This window comes from Sabethes cyaneus, chromosome 3, assembly GCF_943734655.1.
Source record: "Sabethes cyaneus chromosome 3, idSabCyanKW18_F2, whole genome shotgun sequence".
In the NCBI taxonomy this organism is placed as follows: domain Eukaryota; kingdom Metazoa; phylum Arthropoda; class Insecta; order Diptera; family Culicidae; genus Sabethes; species Sabethes cyaneus.
In genome coordinates, this window is record NC_071355.1 from 214,819,102 (window position 1) to 214,842,550 (window position 23,449).

Below are 23,449 nucleotides of genomic sequence, written 5' to 3' on the forward strand. Positions count from 1 at the left end.
GGAACGACGGCGGGCTGGCAGCCAGCGTACCCGGAAACGGATACCGTCGTCGTCGTCGTTCGTTCGTTCAGCACCGTTCATTCTAGCTCTGAAACGACGGCCAAATCGGAAAATGATAAAAAGCGAAAGAGAAAAAAATCGTCCTAACAAAGTTTGCGGCACTAACAGAAAGCGTAACTTTCAATCCGTACGTAAACAATCGTAGCGTTTTGCCGCCGTCGCCGTCGCTATCGCCTCCACCCGGTAGCGTGGTGATGCTGAGCATCGAGTATTTACAGATCGGTTCCGAAAGTATATGCAGAAGTTTAGCCAAAGTTCGTCAGCCGTAAAATTACGGATGACTTTTCTGCGGCGAGAGTTCACACTTTTGGATTCGTTAACGACCGGCTTTAGGTTAAATGCAGTCGAAAAAAAATTCTTTTCTTTATATTAAAGAATTTTTCTCTCGAATCGACGCAGCAGGACAGGTCCAAGTTTCATTTGGAGCACAAGTCGTGCATTCCGAGCTTGTCGTTCTAGCAAATTACAAGTTAAATCGATTTTTAGGGCTGGAAAATTTAGGATCTTTTTAGCAGCAGTTATTTGTCCTTTCTATTTGCAGAATAGTTAAAAATAAAAATCTGTAGTTTTCCAAAAAGATTTAGCCTTGGTAACTGCTCGCAGTTTTGTAATAAAAAACCTTTGTTATAGTATAACAAAGGTGAAACATTAAATGTGAACTAACGTCATTGGTTTCTTTCCTATCCTGTTGACAAATTACTTTGTTTGTCTTCTGCAAAGATAATTTTTGTTTCATGGATTGCGTTTATTACTTTCCGCGGTTGTTGGATGTCATGATGCTGGTCTTGTCGTTTAATTTCCCTTCGGTCCACTAACTGCGCAATTGAGCTGGAATGTGTCAGCTGCAGTCAAATTTTTAGCATAGAAAAATATTACAATGAGCGCGGGCTTTGTTTCAGTAAAATACGGCTTCTCAATCCGGGCCTTTTCAAAGGGACTTGTAGTAGGGAAAATAGAATCAGAGTTGTGTATTTAAATTTTTATAATGGCAACAAAAGAATAACTCTGCGCTATGGTAATCAACTCATGAATGCAGTTTTTACGATGCAGAAATATGTAACGCCATTAATTTTAATTTTGCGAAGAACTAGGTGTTCTCATAAAAACCCGAACACAAGTCGTGGTACGGTCAATAAAGATAAATGTTCTGCAAGCAAAGTTGCTTCGTGGTTATGCTTTGCTAGTGATTGAACACACATACTGTCAAGTGAAAATATGACACTCGTAAAGTTTGCCTCTAAAGAACCCATTATTGTTCTCAAATTCTTCGACCAGTTGGCTTTTTTCAATGGTAAAATATGAAGAAATACTTAAAATGATAAACACGATATACGGGTTTCGGACATTAAGTTGTATGAAAAATTGTTTAGAATTGTGGAATTGGGTCCTCGTCGGTGAGATTTTTCCAAAAAATATGTCATGAAAAGCGGAAGCAAATGCTCCAAAAATATTCAAAAAGCAGATTCCATAGGTCAGCTGAATTTCTGTCACAAAAAACATCAAGCAATCATTTGTTTTTTTCTCCTGCAGAAACCAAATTGAGCCCAGATACTTTATTCTTTCCTTTGTACTCTAAGCATAGAGCCAGAGTGGCTCTACCTCGAACTCATCTCCACTGTACTCGATCCTGGGATACTCTTCGCCAATTCGTTGTGCGTTTCAACATATGTAAACCAGCCTCAACCTGGTCGAGTCATCTAGCACATTGGGCCCCTTTATTTCTAGTGTCGGTGGGGCCGTTGAAGAGAACAGTCTTCACATCTCAGTCGTCCGGCATCGTTGCGACGTGGCCGGCTCATCGTAGTCTCCCGACTTTCGCCAGATATGCAATAGGAATCGGTCCACTTAGTTACTTAACCTGGCGCGATGTCCCTTAGGACTTCACCTGCATACTAATGTTCTGTCAACAAACTCGGTCCATGGCCTTCCATCTTCAATTTATCGACTGTCCCACACTTTGCAGGTCTTGCTCCACTTGGTCTAACCATCGAACTCGTCACGCTTAGCTAGCATTTTCATGTGAATAAAGGGTTTTAGGTAGCTCAGTGCAGATATTTCAGGGGGTGATAGAAGATCATATTTGACGAAAAAAATCTTTCTACGCATGTGAGCAAATCACAATTGTTACAGAATTATAGAACATTTTTAATGTTCGGTTCTGTTTGTCCTAAATTAGCTCTGGTACAAAAACTATGCTAGCTTGCTCAATTCGGTTAGTTTCATTCGAAAGCTGATAAAATTTTGTACTGAAAATTGGTCTTAAATCTCCTGTTTCATGAATTTTAGCAACTTTTTAGAAGCAAAAAGCTTAGAAATAAGTGTTTCTCAAGACGTTTTTATCGAATTTTTCCTAAAAATGTGTGATAATACTGATTGCAGTTATACACCAAGTTAAAGCTCTGGTACCGTTTTCTAATTTGTTTTTTTGACGTAAAACGCCTATCTCTTTTAGATTCGTTGCGATTTCATTTTAAACGTATCGTATTAGATGTTGAATTAGTATCTGAAAATTGCAAGAATTCATACATCACGTATAGCACACTAGATTACCGCGTGCGATGAACATATTCTGACACGCATGAAAAACAACAATAATGTTTTTTATAAATTAAGGGTTCGTCTCCACTTTTGCTTGCAGAATCTTGCAAAACTCAAGTCGCTTAGGTTCATTCGCTGGCAGCAGCTCTTGAGCCTGTAGTGTGGAAATATTGCATTTTTACCCGATTTAGCCCGTTCTACACCTCCATGGGGACAAGGGACTGTGCCGCAATTTGCCTTGTGCTTGTCTTGTAACCATTTTGTCCAATCCGCAAAATTTTATGCTCAATCACTGACGTCACTTGCTTACCTCGAAGCCTCGTTGAAAACAACGTTCCTTCTCGAAAGCGATGCACGGTGCGTTGTCATAGACGTCCCTGAATTGTGCAACAAAACGAACACTTCTGGATTTGTGATCACTTACTTGCATTAGGTAGTCAGCGACCAGAAAATCTACAACCATACTCCTGCTAAGCTGTCGTTGCTACACAATTAGCGAAGCCATGACAAAGGTGAATGTCCACCAGTCCTTCAGGAGAATATTTTTTAATACTTTCAGAAACCCGGAGAATACATTTTAATACTTTCAGACATCCCGGAGGGACCCGAGAACTCAGTTTCGAAACTGTTTTCCATATGCGACTAACCGTGTCCGTCGCACGCGTTGATCTAGTAAGCTATGCGTGATGTATGAGTTCGAGCAGCTTTCAGATACTAATTCAACACCTAATAAGATACCTTTAAAATGAAATTGCAACGAAACTAAAAGAGATAGACGTTTTATGTTAAAGAACAAATTGTAGAACGATACTAGAGCTTTAAATTGGTGAAAATCTTTTATCAGTTTTATCACTCATTTATAGGAGAAATTTGAGAAAAACGTCTGTATAAAAGATAAAAATCAGCATGGCGTACATATATGTATGTTAACAAATCGTAGTTGAAAACTGACATATCTGTACTATTTTGGAGGCGATATACGTGATTAGGAATAGCTATAAGCGTTGCGACTATATAAGTATTTATATACGATAATTTGCGAATAAGTGCGACTCGCTCCGATATGCTATACAATTCTGTGCTGAAAATCGTATGTATGTCAATTATTATCATTACATACAATTGAAAATCAACTTGGGTTCACTTTATCAAGCTTTAGTTAAGATTCCGAATTTGTTAGAAAATATTTACGATAATTTTTGTACATAGATATACGAGTTGGCACTAGCTGGGCGCAGCTCTGCGTCTGGTACCACTCGGATTCGAGACCTACACCATTTTTCCTGGGTTGTTGTCCAACATTCTTACAACATGACCCGCTCATTGTACCCTTCAAGCTCTTTCTGGATTCTGGGTTCGCCGAAGAGCTACGCCAGCTTGTGGTTCATCCTTCTTCTCCATACACCATTCTCACATACACCATCAAAGACGGTTCTAAGCACACGACGTTCAAAAATGGCCCCGTCGCCCATTGTCCACGTTTCGTACCCGTAGAAGACTACCGGTCTTATTATTGGTACATTTGGTATGGAGGTAAAGCTTGCCAGACCTTAGACCAGGCTACACTATTGCCTTTACGAGCTCGATCTTTCTGCTAACAGATACTTGGTTTTAGACGTATTCACCAGTAAACCAACCTTCACTGCTTCACGTTTTAGTTTGGTATACTGCTCAGTAACCGCCTGGAATGTCCTTCCGACAATGTCCACGTCGTCAGCGAAACAGATAAATTGGCTAGATTTATTGAAGATCCTGCCCAGCATGGTTCATAACACCTGCTAACGCGATGTTAAACAGGAGACAGGAAATACTGTCACCTTGTCGAAGTCCCCTTCTTCTTCTTCTTCTTCTTCTTCTTCTTCTTCTTCTTCTTCTTCTTCTTCTTCTTCTTCTTCTTCAGCAGCATAGAGCCGTGGTGGCTCGTGCTGTTTCAAGCACTCGTCTCCATTCAACTCGGTCTTGGGTCACTCATCGCCAATTTCCTAGCCGTCTCAGAAGTCGCAAATGGCATTCGACCTGGTCGATCCATCGTGCACGTTGGGCCCCCCTGTTTCTGGTGCCGGTGGGGTTGTTGAAGAGGACTATTTTCGTCGCACTGTCGTCCGGCATCCTTACGACGTGTCCGGCCCACCGTAGCCTGCTAACTTTCGCTAGATGTACGATGGGAGTCTCCCCAAGCAGTGCCTGTAGCTCGTGATTCATACGCCTCCGCCACTCTCCGCTTGCAGGTTGTACTCCGCCAAATATCGTCCGCAGCACTTTCCGCTCAAACACGGCAAGGGCGCGTATGTCCTCCGTAAGCAGCGTCCCGAAGTCCCCTGCGTGTTTCTAATGGGCTTGATAACCCGAGTAACACGCTTCTACCACTTTTAGTTGAAATTTCTCATTTGTAACTTATATTAGTCATATATCATTCTATTCAACTACTTTATAACATGAAATTAAAGAAAGCTGAAGCCTGCAAGTCGTAGACGAAATACGTATTTTTCGGGAATAAAAATAAATATAAATAGTCGAATTTAATTTAGAAAAAGTTATCTTCTTTTCTTAAATTTCAGGTTTCGCATTCTAACTTCAGTACTTTTAACAACTGTGCTGCTGGGGAACGCATTCGATGTCCTCACGCAGTACCGTTCACCATCCATCGTGGTCTTAATCAGTCTGGTCAGCTTCCCGGGGAAGCCGTTTTCATCCATAATTTTCAATAGCTCTTTATGGCCGATAGTATCGCAGACTGCCTTGAAATCTATGAATAAGTGGTGCGTAGGGAGCTGGTATTCGCGACGTCTGTTCACAAAACCGGCTTAATAACTTCCCACGAATCTGCTTGTTAACGGAGACGGCGAAATCTGTTTCCCAGATAATGATTATCAGCCGGTGCAGACAAGCAGTCAGCTTATCCCGGCCCATCTTGATAGGCCTCGCTGCGATGCCATCTTTGTCAGCTGCCTTGTTGTTCTTGAGCTGCTTGATGGCTTCGACCACTTCACCTATTGAAGATGTTAGCACATCATCATCATCCGCCTTACTGATGTAGTCATTCTCCCTGCTGTCCTGGTGTTCCATCATGTTCCATATGTTCGGTGCGGGGTACAAGCTTTTGTAAGATACGTTCAGCTTCCTGTAGAATTTACGCGTTTCCTGAGAACGATACAGCTGTTCCATGTCATTGCACTTCATTTCTTCCAGGCAGCTCTTCTTATCCCGAAAAAACTGGGTTTACTGTCTTCGTTCCATGATTTTGTCTATATCGTTCCACGTTTTGATGGGTCTCCTGCTGCAGCATCGACACCCGGGTTGCTTCTTCTCATCTGACATCCTCTGGCATTCCTCGTCGAACCATTCGTTAAGTCGACTCCTCTCAGCGAATCCAATGGCACCTTCCACTGCGCAGTTGATGGCTGCTTCAACGCTCAATAGTCACTGTCTGTGGGAGGTGAACGTTGTTTTCTCTGGAGCCTCTTCCTACCATATATGTGGGTTCTTAAAGCATTGATTTGTAATCCAATACTTCTAGCCTCCGTTTCCAGTCTGGCTAGTAATAATTTCAAGCCCGTGTGCGAAGGCTAGGAGTTGGATAGTGTTGCCGAAAATCGTTCCTGTCGGGCGGATGCCCGCTCGCCAGATCACATCCTGAGCGTTTGTTCCCTCATGTCAGAGGCTGTTCTTGACGGCTTAACTTCAGGTTAAGAGCGGCTTACGACAGCGTCTGACTCGAGGCGGGTAGTTGAATTAAGAAACATGACGTCTTGGCACTACTAGCTAAAACGGCAGGTCCATCAAGAGCCGCAGCAGCGCGTCCCTGGTAAGGTGACCTATCTAAACTTACCTTAGTTCGAATCATGGGATTTCGAACGTCTGGAACTATGACCTAAAAATTTGGTCTAAACGGTGTCTCCAATGTCTTCTCATTCCAGTCTTCATGGAATGAGGCAGTAGAATTAAACGATAACATCGACATTTCTTTTCTTATCTTTTCAAGTAGTCTCCCAAGGGTCTCAAATAATCAGTGATTGACTTTTGATTATAAAAGAGAGATATTTTTATAACGATGCCAGCAGTGTGGTATTTCTTCACAGCGCGCGTATTTTGCTAGATGTTTTGGCTAAATGACGGGCCTTTACCATAGTTTTCTCGATATAAAGAGATGTAACGACGTAAATATTTCTATATTCAGTTGGGCTCAAATTAAGCTTTCTAATTTGAAATGAAAGGTAGTTTAGTCCAGTTTTCTCAATGTAAAGGTGAATTGGATCAATTTAAGCCGATAAAAGATATGTTTATATGAAAGATTCTTTGAAGTTTGTTCACATCACCCATTTGATTTTCATTTCATTTTACCCCAATTTTCGTCACGTTAATTGAGAAAATTATGATGAAATGCCTATTGTCCGGCAATGCAATCAAACTCCTTGCCATCGAATACCTAACGAAAACGTCTTTTTTATGACGCAGGTAAAAATGTGCTTTATTTTGTCGAAACTTATATAAACAGGTACTTTTCGTGAACGAAAACCACACCATTAAAACTCGTATAAAAATGTCTGGTTTATGACATTAAAAGATTGAATGTAGCTTAGCGGCATCCGCACTGTGCGGTCAACACTGTGCAGTGGTACAACGACAATGGCATCACTGTGGTCCCCAAAAAGTAAACTCTGTTCAATAACCAGAAGAATATTTTTTTCCTTTTTATTAACTTTGTGGGGAAGAGTAAAGGCTTCATGTGACGAATGAAAAATTGGTTCAACTGAAAATTTTATCAATCAAAAATATTGACTAAGCGAAGATGAGAGTCGAACTCATAGATCTCAATCCCTGGGTTGAGCGTGTTCGTTCAACCAAATACTCCACTAAGCCATTAATTTTATTAACTCGCTTCAGCAGCTGAAAAAAATGCGAGATTTTGACAACAATTTTTAGCTTATCATATGTCGAACCACACGAAATTGTATTTGTATGAATTATATAACGGGCAGTACTGCCGCCGTTCAGTGAGTAAAACATTCAGGTACCAATCGAAAGAGTGCAGGTGCGAGACCTACCTGCCCTTGCATAACTCAAGATATTTTTGGTCTATGTCGAAATTTTCCAATTCATTTAATTAATCATTTTTCGCATCAAATACTTCCTCCCATTCTAAAACAGAAGCTAGTGTTGATCGAAGAATGCAGACCGAAAATTAAAGTGAAAAATTAGGACGAAACTAAAATAGAAGCGACGAAAATAATTTCAAGCAAAAATGAAGTTTGTCAGCCAAACAAGGGGAAAAGCAGCGATTTGTACGGTATCCTATGGTATGCTAAGGTAGCGTCATCGGTGATTATTATAGTGATAAATTAGTCGAAGGTAGTGATAAATTCATTTGCAATTATGTAAAAATTTGAGCTGCAATCAATCATTTCCCCAAAAAAGCTTATTAAAATATCTTTCGTGTTTTATCAAAATCATCAAAATCGGTTCAGTGGCTCTAAATTTCTGAATTTTGAATTAAGGTCGGGAAGTTTTTATTACACACCCACGGTGTTCGAATGCCCAGTTAAAGTTTTTAAAGTGGTGACTACAATAGACCGCTGTACATTAATTAAAATACGTGGGTTTTCGTTTTCGGGGCTACTACAAAAAAATTATTTTATGGACTTCGTAAACGTAAAATAAAGTTTTGGTCAGATACCCGAAATCGAAGAACCACATCTTTTAATTAGTATTTAAAGTGTTAAGAAGCTAAAATTCATATTGGCAAACTGAGAAATAGAATATGTTTAAAGATATCAATACAGGTTAAACTTGTTTTCAATTCTTGTGTTTAATTTTCGCCCACCGAAAACACTTAACACAAATACTTCTTGAGTCGAAACCTAACTACAATATATTTTCTATATATTTACTTCTCACACAATACTCTAATGAATCCTGCTTAAAAAGAAGTGATATTTCTGCTTGATACAGTTGTAAGCATTATTTTGCCTCTATTTGCACAGATGAGCTATTGAATGTTGTCGTGAAATTAGAGAATGGAAATTCTTTGTTTTGATCAAAACAGATCTGCATGAATGAAAGCACAGAGTGAATATATCAAAGTATATTCAAAGAAAGACGTCAACAATATTATTCTCAAGATTCTATCGGGTTCTATTTAGTTTTCTCCTTATAGCTTTGTCCTTTTGGCCTTTGTATGAAGCAGTTTTATTGCAGCAGCATTGCTGCTCACGCAGTACAATATTTTCAATAGTTGTGCAGAGCAATTTAGAAAAAAAATCGCTTATTTTCTGTTGATAAAATTGTACTAATTTTTTTGCAAAAACAATAGGAAGGTGTTACCCCAAAAAACAATCAAGCAAAGCTGATTAATCAGCAACCGAGAAAGTAACACGTTTGAACCTTGCGTATCCGCACAACCACATAATTCCCGTACATCAATCACATGTAAAGCTGCCTATCAAGACCTGATACCTTCTCACTTTTCTCAACCAATTTAAACCGGGTGCCCGGTGGTATAATGAAGTGCCACCGACAACAGACTATCGAACCCATTCCTTCTGGCGCTAATATAATTATCGTCGCGCCGCCCGGTATAAATAGGAGCAAAAATAACCTTCGTTAGGATAACTCAAACCAGCCTTGTTCGCACGCGGCACTAAGCTTGCTGGCTTTTCTTGACGCTCTCTGATGTGGGCACGATTAGCTAGGATAATAATATAAGGTGTATATTGTAGTCTTACCTGAAGTGCGTAAGCCTTCTTCCACGCCATTATCTGCTCCGACTGGTTCCGGCAGCGAGATCTTAGCTCGTTGATAATGAGATGCGCATTTTTCATGTCCTTGGGTTCTTCCTGTCAGAGAAAAGGCAGAAGAAAAAACATCAAAAAGTTAGCAAAAAAACCGCTAGACAACCTGGAAAAAATCAAGCCAGGGCAAAGCATCACCATATTCATTATCGCTGAGAATGAACGAAATGGAGATGGGTCGCTCAGCACTAAATTGAGACATGGGAAAAAGTCACCCGGTAAAAAAAGTCAACTAGCACTTGTACTTTTGTTCACACAGAACCCACCTCTTCATTATCGCCATCACTGTGCTGTTCATTTGTGTCCTTTTTCACCGTGGTCGTTGGCATTGCTGATGAATTATTCGCTGCACCGGAGGCAGCCGACCTTTCTGCTGTCGCCAATTCCGGAAGAAAAGTGCTTCTGATTTGAATTTCTATTGGCTGTGCCGGTCCTGCCCAGTAGCGTCCTGCTGCAGTTCACAACTGTTGTAAAACGATGAAATGATTCTAGCGCACATACTCATTGATGTTGGGGTATTTGTTTCATCCGTACCGGGGCGCGTTGCTCCGAAAAAGTCTGAGGATAAAAAAAACAAAATGAAAGAGATTTTTTTATGAGTGGGCTCGTTTTTATGGTAATGCTACGAAAATCGTAAAAGAAACGAAACTCGCCGAAACTGCACCGACGGCAAACAACCGGGACCGTTATTTGACGAGAAAAGGAAAAAAGCGGCACATATGGGAGTACATCTACTGTGCCGCTTAGCGATGGGTGGTGGGTCGGTTTGACACACCTCTTCGCTCGGAAGGAAAATACTTGTTGAATATTTCATCTGCGCTTAGATTATCAGAAGTGCTACCTGCTAGTGCAGTATTTCGTATTCTACACCCACAAACGACGATGGTATAAAAAGAATGGCAAATAAGGGCTTAATTTTCGAGGTTTTCACACACCTTCACCAGCAGAGGACCGACTGTTGTTGAAAAATGATTTAATACTCTTAAGTGGCAGGACTTTTTACGCTAGCAAGTTTTTTCGTGATTCAATGTGATTGGATTCGCTACAGTTGAAAAATATGAAAATAACGCGAGCAGAAGTTATTTAGTGAAAACGAAACAATAATTTAAACAATAACCATGCGTCTCCGTTCTTTTTTTAATTAATGGAGCTACCTCATTTGTTACACGAGAAGTCAACATTAAAAGAAAAGACCATTGCATGGTTGGGTTGTTCTTCTTGACTAGCATTATTTGCGGATGAAACCTCCGGCTTTTCTTCAATTTATACCTGGTACAGGCAACATCATAAAGGTCACTAACCATGATTTACGCACCATAATTGTTGTCAACGTCGCCACAGCAGGCTTTTAACGCCTCGTAGCGGTAAGAGAGACATTTTTTCTCAAATGCCATCTGTTGCGAAATGAAATTTGTCTTTTATTCTACCGCACCGAGTACCGAAGCATCCGTGCAAAAAAATTAATTCTTACTTTGTTGCCCGAGGCGCACGCCCCACTGAAACACTTTTCCACTCGATTTAACCGTCGACGCCGCCGACGCCATTGCCGGCAGCTAGCCACCTTCTTGTCGCCGGATGATTTTCTCAAACTCAATACACACACAACATGCATCCGGTGAAGCGAAATGACTTCATCTCTAGAGGGGCTGTCTTTTGTTGGCAAACTTTATTACAAGCGGCTCTGTGAGAACAGAACCTGCTCTATAATTTTTGCCCCCAGCGAACGAAACCTGTAGCATAGCCAGCCGAACATAAATGGCCATCATATTTTCATTCTTTATTGTCATCTTTAGACACGCTTTGACGAGCTTAAAACGAGCCTTTTTATCTCCGAACGTTCTAATTTGGCTTTGAAAAGTTAAATGACATAAATATTTCTAGTTGGTTCGCAAATATTCAGCTGGTAGACATTGCCCTCGGGGTGTCTCATAGCGAATGCGGCAGTTGGATGGTAGGAACTTGACGATTTTTGTGACAGCTCGTGTGTTGAAGATAAAACGGAGGCACTGATGCGACCACTCTAAATTCATGATTGAAATTGATTTGGCTGCAATATGTAATCAGCCATTTCGTGAAAATTTAAAAGTTATCCGATTTTATACAAATTATTGTGCTTGTAGAAATTCATAAATAGGGCACGGCAGGGTATTTTCGGCCCATTAAGCGATTGCATCTATTTTTTCAGCCTATGGCCTAGTTCTAGTGGAAGAACAGGCGGTGTTGACGTTTTTTGAATAAAAAATAGTAGATTACTTACAGTCTTGAGAAAATAGTTAAAATCGCATGTCAGCAAAGTATTTTTATTCGCGAAAGAAAAGGGAAATAGGCTGAATTTTGAAACCTGCTGAAAACACCCTCACGTACCCTATATGAGTTTTAGTTTGCAAGAAACAATTTAAAAAATTAGGATACTAGAGTGCAATGGAGACGCATGATGTTTCGGTTTTACTAGTAATCACAAACAGACATAACACTCGGTTTCCATTCTTCGCACCGATTAAACCATCATTTTAAATTTGGGCTTAGTTGGGAATGTCTCCGTATTCGTCAAAGTGGCGCTTTTTAACGAATGCAGCGGAATCCTGTTGCTATTTGATATTTGGGAATATTGGGGCTATTTGATATTTGGGAATACTAGTGTTCAGGAAAAATGTATGGTAAGATAATTTTAGTTGATTAGTTCCAAGTGTTATGTCTGTTTGCCTGTGTTGTAATGAAACAGATTGAGTAATTCTCGTTGAAACAGGGCCATTACTAACACGAGGCTTTCAAATATTAGAACTTTGTACTTCATTTGCAGAAAATGGTTAAAAAATAAGAAATACAACTTATACACTTATAATATCTCGAAACATGGACCCATCGTTCGACAAGGGGCCCGTCACCCGACAGTTTAAAAAAAAGTCAAATTTTTAGCAATTTTAGCAATCCTAAATTTGCAATGAAACAACTAACAAATGGTATGGTTCTGTAAAGAAGAAAAACTGGGCTTTCAAAAGGAGTACAAGTTTTTTAGTGGCCATTTGGTCATATTGGATTTTATTAAAAAATCGCCGTTTTCGCCATGAGCCTCCCAATCGCCATCATTTTAAGACCACCATTGGAAAGCTGAGACAAAATGCTACAAAAAACATTCATAAAGTTAGGTGTGCGTTGGCATTGACCAAATAAAACAACCAATTATCTGTAGGAAGGTACACGATTTAAACAACATAAACAACGACATAAACAACAAACGACACGGTTTTGGTAAAAGAAAGGATATGGCTTTTAAATGAAGTGAAAAAAAATTGGCGGCCATCTTGGATTTGGTCGCCATATTGAATTTTCGCCATATTGAATCCCGACTGGGAGAGGCTGTTAGAGTCAATACCATCGTAGCAACCGGCCTTGCAATTGTCCTGCACTCTAACAGCTGGCTGCGAAGTCTGTCGTATAAAAACAGAAGATCAAGTTTCGATAACGGAATGTAGCATCTAGACTTTTCTTTGCTTTATTGAATTTTATCATAAAATCGCCTTTTTGCCATGCCCTCTTCAACTGCATTGAAAAGCCGAGGAAAAATGATATATGAAGCAGACTCGGTAACCTTGCGGTTATTGTTATACTTTATTTGAATCATTTTTGTGAAAATTTGATGCCATTTTGGTATTTTTAGTCATTTTCTACATCATTTATGATGTAGAATAAATCATTGATATAATCACATCAATACATCAATATGTAATTTAAATATGCTCTGCAAATTCATTTTGTATCTTTGTGTCATCCGTAATTTTTGTGTTATTTCTTTGTTATTGTGGTTTTATTTTTACTTCATTTTTGTATTTTATGTTACCCTTCATGTTATTTTTATTGTTATTTTTATATCTAGCGTGATTTTTGTGCCATTTTATAATTTTTGTACTTGTTGTATCATTTTTATGTCGCTTTTGTACCTTACCTTTAAATTTTTTTCCATTTTTTGTCAGTTTTTTTAACTTTTTGTATCATTTTGGTGCTAGTCATATGCAAGATGTAATCTGTTTGTATTATTTTTGTGTATTTTTATGTGACATTTTTAAGTATTTTGTATCATTCTTATGCTATTTGTGTATCATATTGTGACATTTTTGGAATTTGTTTCACTTTCTTACGACATTTAAATCATTTAATATTATTGAATATTATTTATCTCTTTTGTGTAATATTCGCTTCAATTTTTATTATTTATGTATCTTTTTGTGTTATTTTTGTACCATATTGGAACAAGTTTTATTCCATTTGCATCATTTCCAAGACACTTTTGTATCCTATTTATATAATACTAGCTTATTACTCGATCTTACTCGAGGCCCCTTTGCCTCCCAGTCACTTGTACATCTGTTATTGTAACGAAAATTCTCATAATGGAAAAAACAAAACCCTTTTTTCATTTTAATGTGTCTACACTCTTTGTCAGTTTCCCTCATTTTGTCCCCCAGCCATTTGTAAATCTGACTTCTTCCGGGTAATCCTTATAAATCGATAAAAAACGTTTTTGAACCTTCCCTTTGTTAATGGCCACCCTATCCCCCCTTTCAGAAATCCAGCAACTTGTACAACTGCTAGCATTCCAATTGCAAGCGAAACGTGCCCCTTTACCCATTTGAACCTTTCTTTCCCCTTGTAAGAGACCATCTCCCTCTTTTGTCAACCCCCCTGCGCTGATGCTTTTATGCCAAAATACATGTGTTTGACAGACGACGTTTAATGAAGACAGTTCAGAAGTTCCGGAGGCTTGGCGAAACATACATTCATACTCACGTTCTTCGTCCCCCTACTTGTCGATTCTTTCCCAGTCAGCTTCCTCTTCTGTCACGTAGCTTATTATGCATTGGTTTGCTCTATGAAAATCACTGTAATGGAAATTAAACAAAGGTCTTTTTTACCATATATTTCTCTTCGGTGGAACACCCTTTTTTCTCAAAGTTATTTGCACAACTACAATCGGTTTAATTGCAGGAAAAACCCCTTTTACTTAGCCCCTTGTTAGCCCCCCCTTTTGGCAACCTCCCAGAGCTGATTCCCTTATGTCAAGTGTGCCAAGTTTGATGAAGAGCCATCCAGGCATTTCGGAGTTAGGGCCTCCCCCTGTTATGAACCCCCCCTTTGTCAACCCCTTAAGTTCTGAGTCCTTAATGTCAAGGAACATATGTGCCAAGTTTGATGAAGAACCGTTCAGGCATTTCGGAGTTAAGACCTCCTCCCCTATTACAACTCCCCCGCCCCTGTTATGAACCCCCTTCCCTGTTGTCAACCCCTTCAATTCTGGTTTCCTTATGTCAAGGAACATGTATGCCACGTTTGATGAAGAACCGTTCAGGCATTTCGGAGTTATGGCCTCCCCCCTACTACGAACACCCCCCCTCTTATCAACCCCTCAGTGCCGATTCCCTTATATCAAGGAATATGTGTGCCAAGTTTGTTGAAGAACCGTCCAGGCATTTCAGAGTTATGGCCTCCCCCCTGTTACGATCACACCCCCCCCCCCTCCTCTTATCAACCCTCCAGTGCTGATTTCCTTATATCAAGGAAAATGTGTGTCAAGTTTGGTGAAGAACCGTCCGGACATTTCGGAGTTATGGCCTCCTCCCCCCTCTTATCAACCCCCCAGTGCTGATTCCCTTATATCAAGGAATATGTGTGCCAAGTTTGGTGGAGATCGGTCAAGGCGTTCTGGAGTTATGGTGGAACATACAAGCAAACTCACGCTCACTTTTATTTATACAGTAGGTTTTCGAATTTGGCAACAAATGCGTGTCGCCTATGTAACCAAAATCGAAACCGTGCCAAAATCGAGACCCTTTTTGGATATAAAAAAATTGAATGTAAATGCGCTAGAAATTGACTAAACACTATTAATCAACGATTACATAAAATGGTTATGTTTAAAAAGTCCGCCAAGAAGCCAAGAGTTTTTGGCAAGATGCGATATGACGTAGTCCTTCGGCAATACAAATATTATTGTTCGAAACATTCTATACTCGCAATTTTTTTTTCATGAACACACTGTGGGCATCATTTTTTCATCATTTAAAGCATGTATGCGGAAACTGACTGATTTTTAAGAATATTTTTGGAAGGGAAATATTTTGTGTTGCCAAAAACGGATACTTTTGTTGCCAAAATCGAGACATGCCAAAGTCGAACCATGCCAAATCCCACTGTATAGATTTTCTTAATTTTCGACAGTTTATAATTTTTTCAAACTTTTTTGTGACTGTGTTCGTACATGTAACGTTTTGTATCATTTTTGCGTTATTTTTATTCATATTTTTTTATTCACGCAAAAAAATTAAGCGTTTTGTGCATTTTTACTTAAAATCATGAAAACTAAATCTAGTTTTACTTTTCATATTATTTTCCTTGCAAAAACCTGCCAAATGAGAGAAAAAATCAAAAGATTTTTTTTGCCGATTTTTGAAAATTACATTGTTGACATGACTTGAGTGTTTCCGTTTCGTGATAGAAGCGTTAAAACTCCATACACTCATTTTTCAAACTCTTTAGGTTTCGAATAAACTGTCCACGTCAAGTAACAGAGAAAAAGTATACCTGTAAACTACCTTCTCGGATTTGGACGAAATTTTGTCAGATTGGTCGTTTTAGGTCAGTAAGCAAAAATCCCAAGTTTGGTGCCGATTGGATCCCCTCGCTTAATGGGAATTTTTCCATTTTTAAAGAAAAGACACGTATTTGTCAAATCCTCTTTTTTTCTTTTGCTTATATCTCTGGAAGTACTAGGTTTCGAAAAACAATATTATCATGTTTCCAAAGAAAATTGCACAAGGAATCCGAAAAAAATATTAGTTTTTAGCGGCAGTGCTGCCAAATAATTTTAAATTCGATTTTAAAACTAAATTAAACTCTCAATGAGTACAATTTGATATCAAAACTTCTAACTCCATTGTATTCCTCAGATTTTTTTACATAGGAATCACTCATAATCAAGAGGTGTTCTTTGCCGATCCAGAATTGTAGCAATTTAAAGAAAAAACCAGCGGTTTTCATGAATAATCAAGAGTACAATTACATCTCATTGAAGCAGGAATACGATAAAGTACAAATGGTACTCCCATTAATTGACGGGACATCCAATCGACACCAAACTTAGGATCTTATTGACCTGAAACAAACAATCTCATAAAATATGGTTCAAATTCGACTACATGGCACTCGGACACTGGACGTGAAACGACCCGTATATTTATTTTATACAAAAATTTTTTACTCAGTTTCAACCAATTTTTTTCACAAGTTGATTTTGGGGGTTAAAATCTTTAAAACTATATGTGCAGTGGTCGAAAAAATTGACAGCCCTGCATGAAGGTGAATATAAAACGCATTCATCGCATACAGTTTTACGCCTGGTAGTACTCTTTTATCTGTCAACCCATGGACATGACTACTGAACTGCTGACAGTGTTTGTCTTTCTCAATTTTCTACATTCATGAATTGCAGTGCTGCATGATTGCTCGATTTACCTGTCCATCAAAAAACCATAGGTAATGAGCATCCTCATGATCAAGGCTTGAACTATACTTTCAATATTCTAAAAATAGGCTATCATTGGTTGAGTGATCGGAATTACCAGCGCTCAGGGTATTTATTCATACTCGGTATTCACATAAAATATTTTTTTATGTTTTCTCATTTCTTTGTCAGCGTTTATGCTATTTTTATACCGTTTTTACCTTGCTATCTGTGTTTCACCGGGCAGTTCGCCCTTTTTCGTTTTCATTTGGTTTCAAGGTTCTTTAGTTTTATCATCTGTTTTGCTTTTTTTCTCATTTTCATTATTATATTTTATTGTTATCCTCTCCTACACTTTATAACCACAAAAAAAATGGAAGGATTTTTAACAAAATGTACCACAACTAACCGATTTGCAAAACACGAATGAATGGCTTTTTTATTTTTTGTTTTGTTTCGTTATTGCGTAATTTTTGTATTAATTATTGCATCTTTTTGTGCCTTTTTGCGTGATTAGAATAACATTTCTGTTAAGTCCAAGAAAATGTAAGTTTTCTGAAAGGATTGATGACCTTAAATTATTTATAAATTGTTTTCGTTTATAAGTCCATAAACTATTCCCTTGTACAAGTCCCTTCGTTTGAAAAAACTAAGACTATGAAAGAGAATTGTGGTTAAATGAAATACACAGGGCAGTTGCAGTAGGATGCAAAATGAGCATCTGTCGGGATAAAAATGAATGGTACACGAAACGTGTACCGAAAACGAAAAAGTTTCGAGGTCCTAAAATTCAGATTGCAAGCATGTAATTTTAATACATCTTAAAATACCATCGAACGCGTTAAATCAAAACAAATTCTAGAAACAAGACCTTGTGGAGTTGAAATTCTACTGATTGACGCCATCATCGCTTGTGACGGCCCAGCTGTAGGTTATCTTTCTCCCATACAAGGCGCCTACGATGGTATATACAGCTTGGTGTAAGGTCGAACAGCCGCCACACGAGCCGTAAGTACTGTATGGCTTCGTATTAATCAAACCCGCACAAAGCCCAAGCTCATTATCTTGCAGCCTGCAGCAGCTCTGGGCTAAACAATAAAATGTATTGCAGGCAGCGGAAAAGTCGACTAAAAAAGGGAATTCATCTTTCTCGTTTTCTCTGTCTCTCTCTCTCTCGCTCACTGTGTGTCTGTCTCTTTACTATGGAACCAACGACCAGCGAGAAGCTCTACACTCGCATGGCTTAGGTTTGAACGAAATGGTAAGCTCTGTCGGTCCGAAATCTGCAGCAGTGGGTGGCAGCTTTCTTTGTTTGTGAAACCGAATCGGGCGGAGGAATCTGCAGGCCAAAAGCACAGCAATGATGGTACCATTCGTAATTACGAAGCACTCGTATCCTAAGCTTTGTTTCTGCGTTTCAATTTTGGGAAGCAATTGTGGGCATTTACATCAGAGTGAATTTTGTGAAAATTTGTGTGCACTTTATTATGATATTAAAATTAATTGCAGTACATCGTGATGGATCTTTTGCACGATTTCTTCCTGTGCAATCGAAACAACAATGACAATTGGTAGCTGTGATTAAATACAAGTCATCACTATAAAAAATGTGTTGAAAAAATTACGCAGAACAGATTACTTGGTTTTAATTTAAATCGAGAGCACTCGAAAGTAATGACAAAATTATCTACATAAACGTCACCTGGTGTTACAAGGGTCGCAAATGGACACTTTCATTTAAATAGCGTAATGAAACTTTATTATCCACACATACAATGTTCAGTATCACAGTATGTACAAACATTACGTTGATAAAGGATGAAATCATACACAGTTAACCTCTTTTTAAGTGTCCAACAATAAAGCAGAAAATAACCATATCTGACCTTGAACAATACGATTGTTTTTGTTGATTCTTGATTGCCTGTTGCGTATCAACAAAGCCTAGGACCTGGAAATTCGATACTTTATCACCTTTAGCAGTAACGAAATACTCAAACAAAAAATTCATACAACTGATAAATATTACTCGGTTTGGTTCGGTTTCACCACGCTACTGCTCGTGTTGGTGAACGTTGTCCCATCATTTAATTTATGATTCGACAGCACCGTGCTCAAAGCGGAGCAGGTCAAACATAAACAAAAGCACCTCATTTGCATTGCAGGGGGCAATCAATCAATTAAATGGCGGTCGCTGATATGGCACACAGTTTACCCTGTAGCTTCCAACTCGGCAGCAGCGGTCTACGATATCTGTGTTGAAGCCTACCGGACAGTCCTCATCGTCGTTAGCGGTCAGCCCTGGGGCCAAATCAGTGGCCGATTTTTTTTTGATACGCTATACTAAACCACCATCAATCAATTACGTTCACTTTCTCGAGGGCCAAGGTTAATGAAATATTAAAGCGATCTTAATAAAAGCAATTATTGACGGGATTTCACTGTACGAAATAAGTAGAGCACCTTTCGGGGCAAATGGTACCGTGGGAAATACGCATTTGAGAAATATTTTGAAGTTTTTAGGTATGTAAATTCTGAAACTCCGTAAGCAAAACCGGAAAAAGGAACTGTTAAAATTTTACAGTCACCTTCAAGAGCTGATAGGCTCGAATTGCGAAGAACAATTCGATGCAGAAAAATCAAATCGATTATTCCCTGCCAACGCCCGCTGTTGCAGAGGTTTTCAGTTATATTGCGAGTTTTATTAACTCCTGAAGAATATATTGTATTTTTCGCATATAGTTGGGATTGTAAAGTTACGGTTCGTAATAAAATGGAAGACGGTACACCATTTTGCATACAGGGCGTATATGTCGAGCGCAACGTAATGCATGGGCTGGTAGCTTAGACAGGCACAATTTTATGACCAAAAAAAACTAACGACCATCGTTAGTTTTTCGATCATAACACAGGGACGAAAATTAACAGTAGGTATTATGAAATTTCTACCACTGAAAGGTTGATCATCGACAAACAAGAAAAAAAATTAGATAATTTTCTATCAGAACATAGTTAAAGTTTTAGTTTATATTTTGCTCCGGTAGGAAACCAATAGTCTGCACTGGCTGGAAAAAGCTAATCCTAATTGGATCAATTCTATAGAAATGAAGGATTATGTTTTTAAAATGATTTACGTCGTTATTCTATATATTGATTAATACTTCCGGTTGAAAAATTCAGCATCAAGCTCATAGTTTCGACGAAATCATCCATCTGTGAAGACACATGGCTTTCTGTAAACTTCGTCATTGTACGAACCAATCTACTCAGATGCTTCCATATAGCCGGAAAATGAACGGTTTCTCTATGGTTGGGTGATTTCAATACGTCAAATCAAGACGGTTTCCTGTCCGGAAACGCTGGTAATTTATTGGAAATTCCATAAAAAGTTTTTCGTTCATTTCTTCCAACTTAGTCCAACTAAATGCAAAAAAATCGATTCGGTTGAAAACTCATAATTTGACTTGAAATATTTATAGCATAAAAGCGGATTAACTATGGATCATCATAACGCGATTAACGTTATGATATTATGATAAGTGGCTCCTTTGCGGAAGTGCAGTTCGCTGCTTTCATACTATCAATGAAATTTTATCTATGGTTTGGATAGTTTTATGTGCGATGAAACCGAATTTTATCGGAAGAGGAAAGTATCAGAACAGTATGAAAGCAAGCAGGCAATCCCCAATTTCCGTTCTCGTAAACCGCAGCCGACGATGGTGCTGAATGGTGTAAGCGTTGCTGTGGCTTCCTTCCATCGCTGTCGGGTTTAGTGTGATAATTCCGATGGTTATCCTGTCTTCATTGGTTAAGAGGGTAGTTTTCGGAAGTGAAATCTTTCCAAAACTCTGCTTTTGCTACCGTATTGGGTAGCACATTTATAGCTGTTATATCGATTACATGAATCTGTTCTCATGGGAATCGTGTTGCACCGATTGGAATGGACCGGAATGAACATCATTGTAGTTGACTAACCACTTGCGATAACGTATCAAACGAAGGGTACCAACTGCCGATACAAGTGCACCGGCATAATAAACTAACAGAGTAAATAAATTCGATGCTGATCTCGCCCGTCCGTTCAGGATAACACCCACTTTATCGAAGCAACGTTCAACACGGTGACTCGATGTTGCAGCTGCTGGCAAACAACATCCGATCTGTGAGGCAGGACACATGGTATGGTACCAGCTTTTCGGAAGCCCTTTAGGCGACAATGACAATCAGACTTAGTTATTGTGCTGTGATTGGTTCATTCCGGTGCGCTGTATTGTTGCATTAGCATTGTGATCAATCGTCGTTGATTGAGAACTCGATTGGCATGTAATATATTTACCGGCATCAAAGATGAATGTGATACCGAGTGGGGCAACCGGTTGGTGGCTCAGTTTACAATTCTGTTTTGTATTGCAGACTACTAGACTAGGTCACCGGCTCTGCTTATCTAGCGAAAGAGCTCTCATAATTGACTCATTGTTTGGCATTTTTAGTGGAAAAGACTAGGGTTGCTGAAAGAGTGATAAAATTTAGGGATGTTTGCCTAACTATCAAATGTTTAACTTTTCGAGATTTTAAGGAATAAAGTTTTTTCCCTGAACTAAGAGCACACACACTGATTAAAATATGTTGCCTACAAATACCGAATTTTATGATAAAAGATAGTGTACTTTGAATATTTCTTGTCATTTGACATGCAATCTCCTTTATAGGAAATGAAATTGACCTTTTGAGGCTGACGTCGTTAAAGGTCAATTTTAAAGTAAGAAGCGATGAAGGTGAGATGAGAATGAGAATGGCCCAATAATCCCCATTTCTTCATGATAATGAAGATTATGAAGTTGTTCATAAACTTAGTAATCCAGGATCCAGGAAACTTAGCACTTATTTTAGTAAAGACTGTTCCATTTATAATGTGGCCGCACAAAATGATCAATTTTTGCATGTAAAAATGCAGTATAAAATCAAGGAAAAATACAAGTAAAACTAGTCTTTTCTAATAAACTTTGCTGAAAATCTCCCATCATTTTCTGCAACACTGACATTATCCATCGGCTACTATTTTCTACCACTTTTCCTTATCAGATATTGTTTTGATTGTTTCACCACATTTCTTCAATTTTTTTCCTAGGGCTTAAACGTCTTTCTAAGACTTGACCCTTCTTTATCGACAGAATTCACAGCCGGTTATTAGAGTACAGGACAGTTACGGGGCCAAACATGACAGTTTCACCAAACTACTTCCGGACTTTCGGACTGCTATGATGATCTTCGCTCGTAATTTCTAGGCAGGCTTCTGCCGTGCTCTGCAAAAAATCTCAATTCTCGACGTTTTACTGGAAAAGCGCAGAGAACGGATCGGTTTGCAGTCGGATGTTACCTTCTCCGACGCTACGAGTTTTGTTTTGCTTTTGCAGTGCTTTGCTGCTTTGCTCTGCCGGCGAGTGAGCATCAGTTTGGTATCATATTTCTTTTTCTGCCAGACCGCTACCGAATGCATGCTCTCAATGTCACGGAGCAAATCGTTCCAGTCCATATAATTGCCTATCGCATATTCTCTTCGGGACCTTTCGGGACACGGAGCAAATAGTCTAGTGTCTCCAGTTTGCGAAGAAAATATTAGCTCGTCTGCTTGTCGTTGTGCTCTTTCTGCACAAGATGAGTGGTCGTAAGAGAAAACAGTATTCAGGCGTCGTTCAGAGGGAGAGGGAACGGTTGAACAGAAAACGAAAGCACTTGATCGTTGTGAGAAGCAGATTGCTCCGCCTCTGTATGCAATAAGATGAGAAAAATGAAGCCTGTTTCTAGGTCATGTCACGCCACTTCTACGTTGTGTTTGCTTTGCACGATCCAGTTGTATTTACAGTTGATTTTGGAAATTTGATAACTTTGGCGATCATTCCTCCTGACCACGTTGAATTTTCAACGTGAATGTGTAGAATTTCTTCACGTCGCTCGCGTTCCATGTTCAATAGATTTTCAATGCGTGTATCAATCCTAATCATATTTTTCACTAAGTAAACTATCCTTCAAATATGAAATGGAGGTATATTTGGCAGGAGCTTCAAATCTAGCTCTGATTCTCTTAAGCCCCGACGATCGAATACCGAATACCATACCTGGAAATGCTATGTACATGAAGCAACTGTAGCAGCTAAACTAAGAGATGCAACCCTGAACCCCTGTTTCCTAGGTGAGTGGCGGCTCAAGCAGCGTCGTTTCGGAACGAGCGGCTAAATATGAAATGCCATATCCTGCAAACTATACCTTAGATGGCAGACCCATCAGCGGGATGTAGGTATCGCGACCCTGGTAAGGCAGTATAATGAAACTCTCGCGTATCTTGAAAAACGAAAATGGAAAGACGGATCGGATCTATCAGCATAGAATACGTCAAAGAACCGAATAATGGACAATGATTGGAAACTTGGTACTTGGAATGCCCGAACTATCCATGAATCAGCACGAGCTGGTTTCCCAAGCAACAATGTGAGATTTTTTGCATTTTTATGGCGGCTTTCACGACCAGTTAAGGCCTTAAATCCCATCATAAAGGGTGTCCCACATCAAA

The 23,449-nt window shown here is 39.1% G+C and overlaps 2 protein-coding genes across 2 annotated transcripts in view; one reads left to right on the forward strand and one right to left on the reverse strand.

Annotated features, from left to right (window-relative positions):
* LOC128741810 (deoxynucleotidyltransferase terminal-interacting protein 2) overlaps window positions 1-23,449 on the forward strand; it is a 483,164-nt gene that overhangs the window by 145,696 nt on the left and 314,019 nt on the right. The gene's annotated exons all lie outside the window — the stretch shown is intronic.
* The window catches only part of LOC128741808 (uncharacterized), a 205,161-nt gene that overhangs the window by 12,650 nt on the left and 169,062 nt on the right, over window positions 1-23,449 (reverse strand). The window contains exons 4-5 of the mRNA XM_053837867.1: window positions 9,653-9,944; window positions 9,321-9,431 (exon numbers count right to left, since the gene is read on the reverse strand). Of these exons, the coding sequence (XP_053693842.1) occupies window positions 9,321-9,431; window positions 9,653-9,715 (174 nt within the window). The 5' untranslated portion in view covers window positions 9,716-9,944. The remainder of the gene's footprint in view (window positions 1-9,320; window positions 9,432-9,652; window positions 9,945-23,449) is intronic.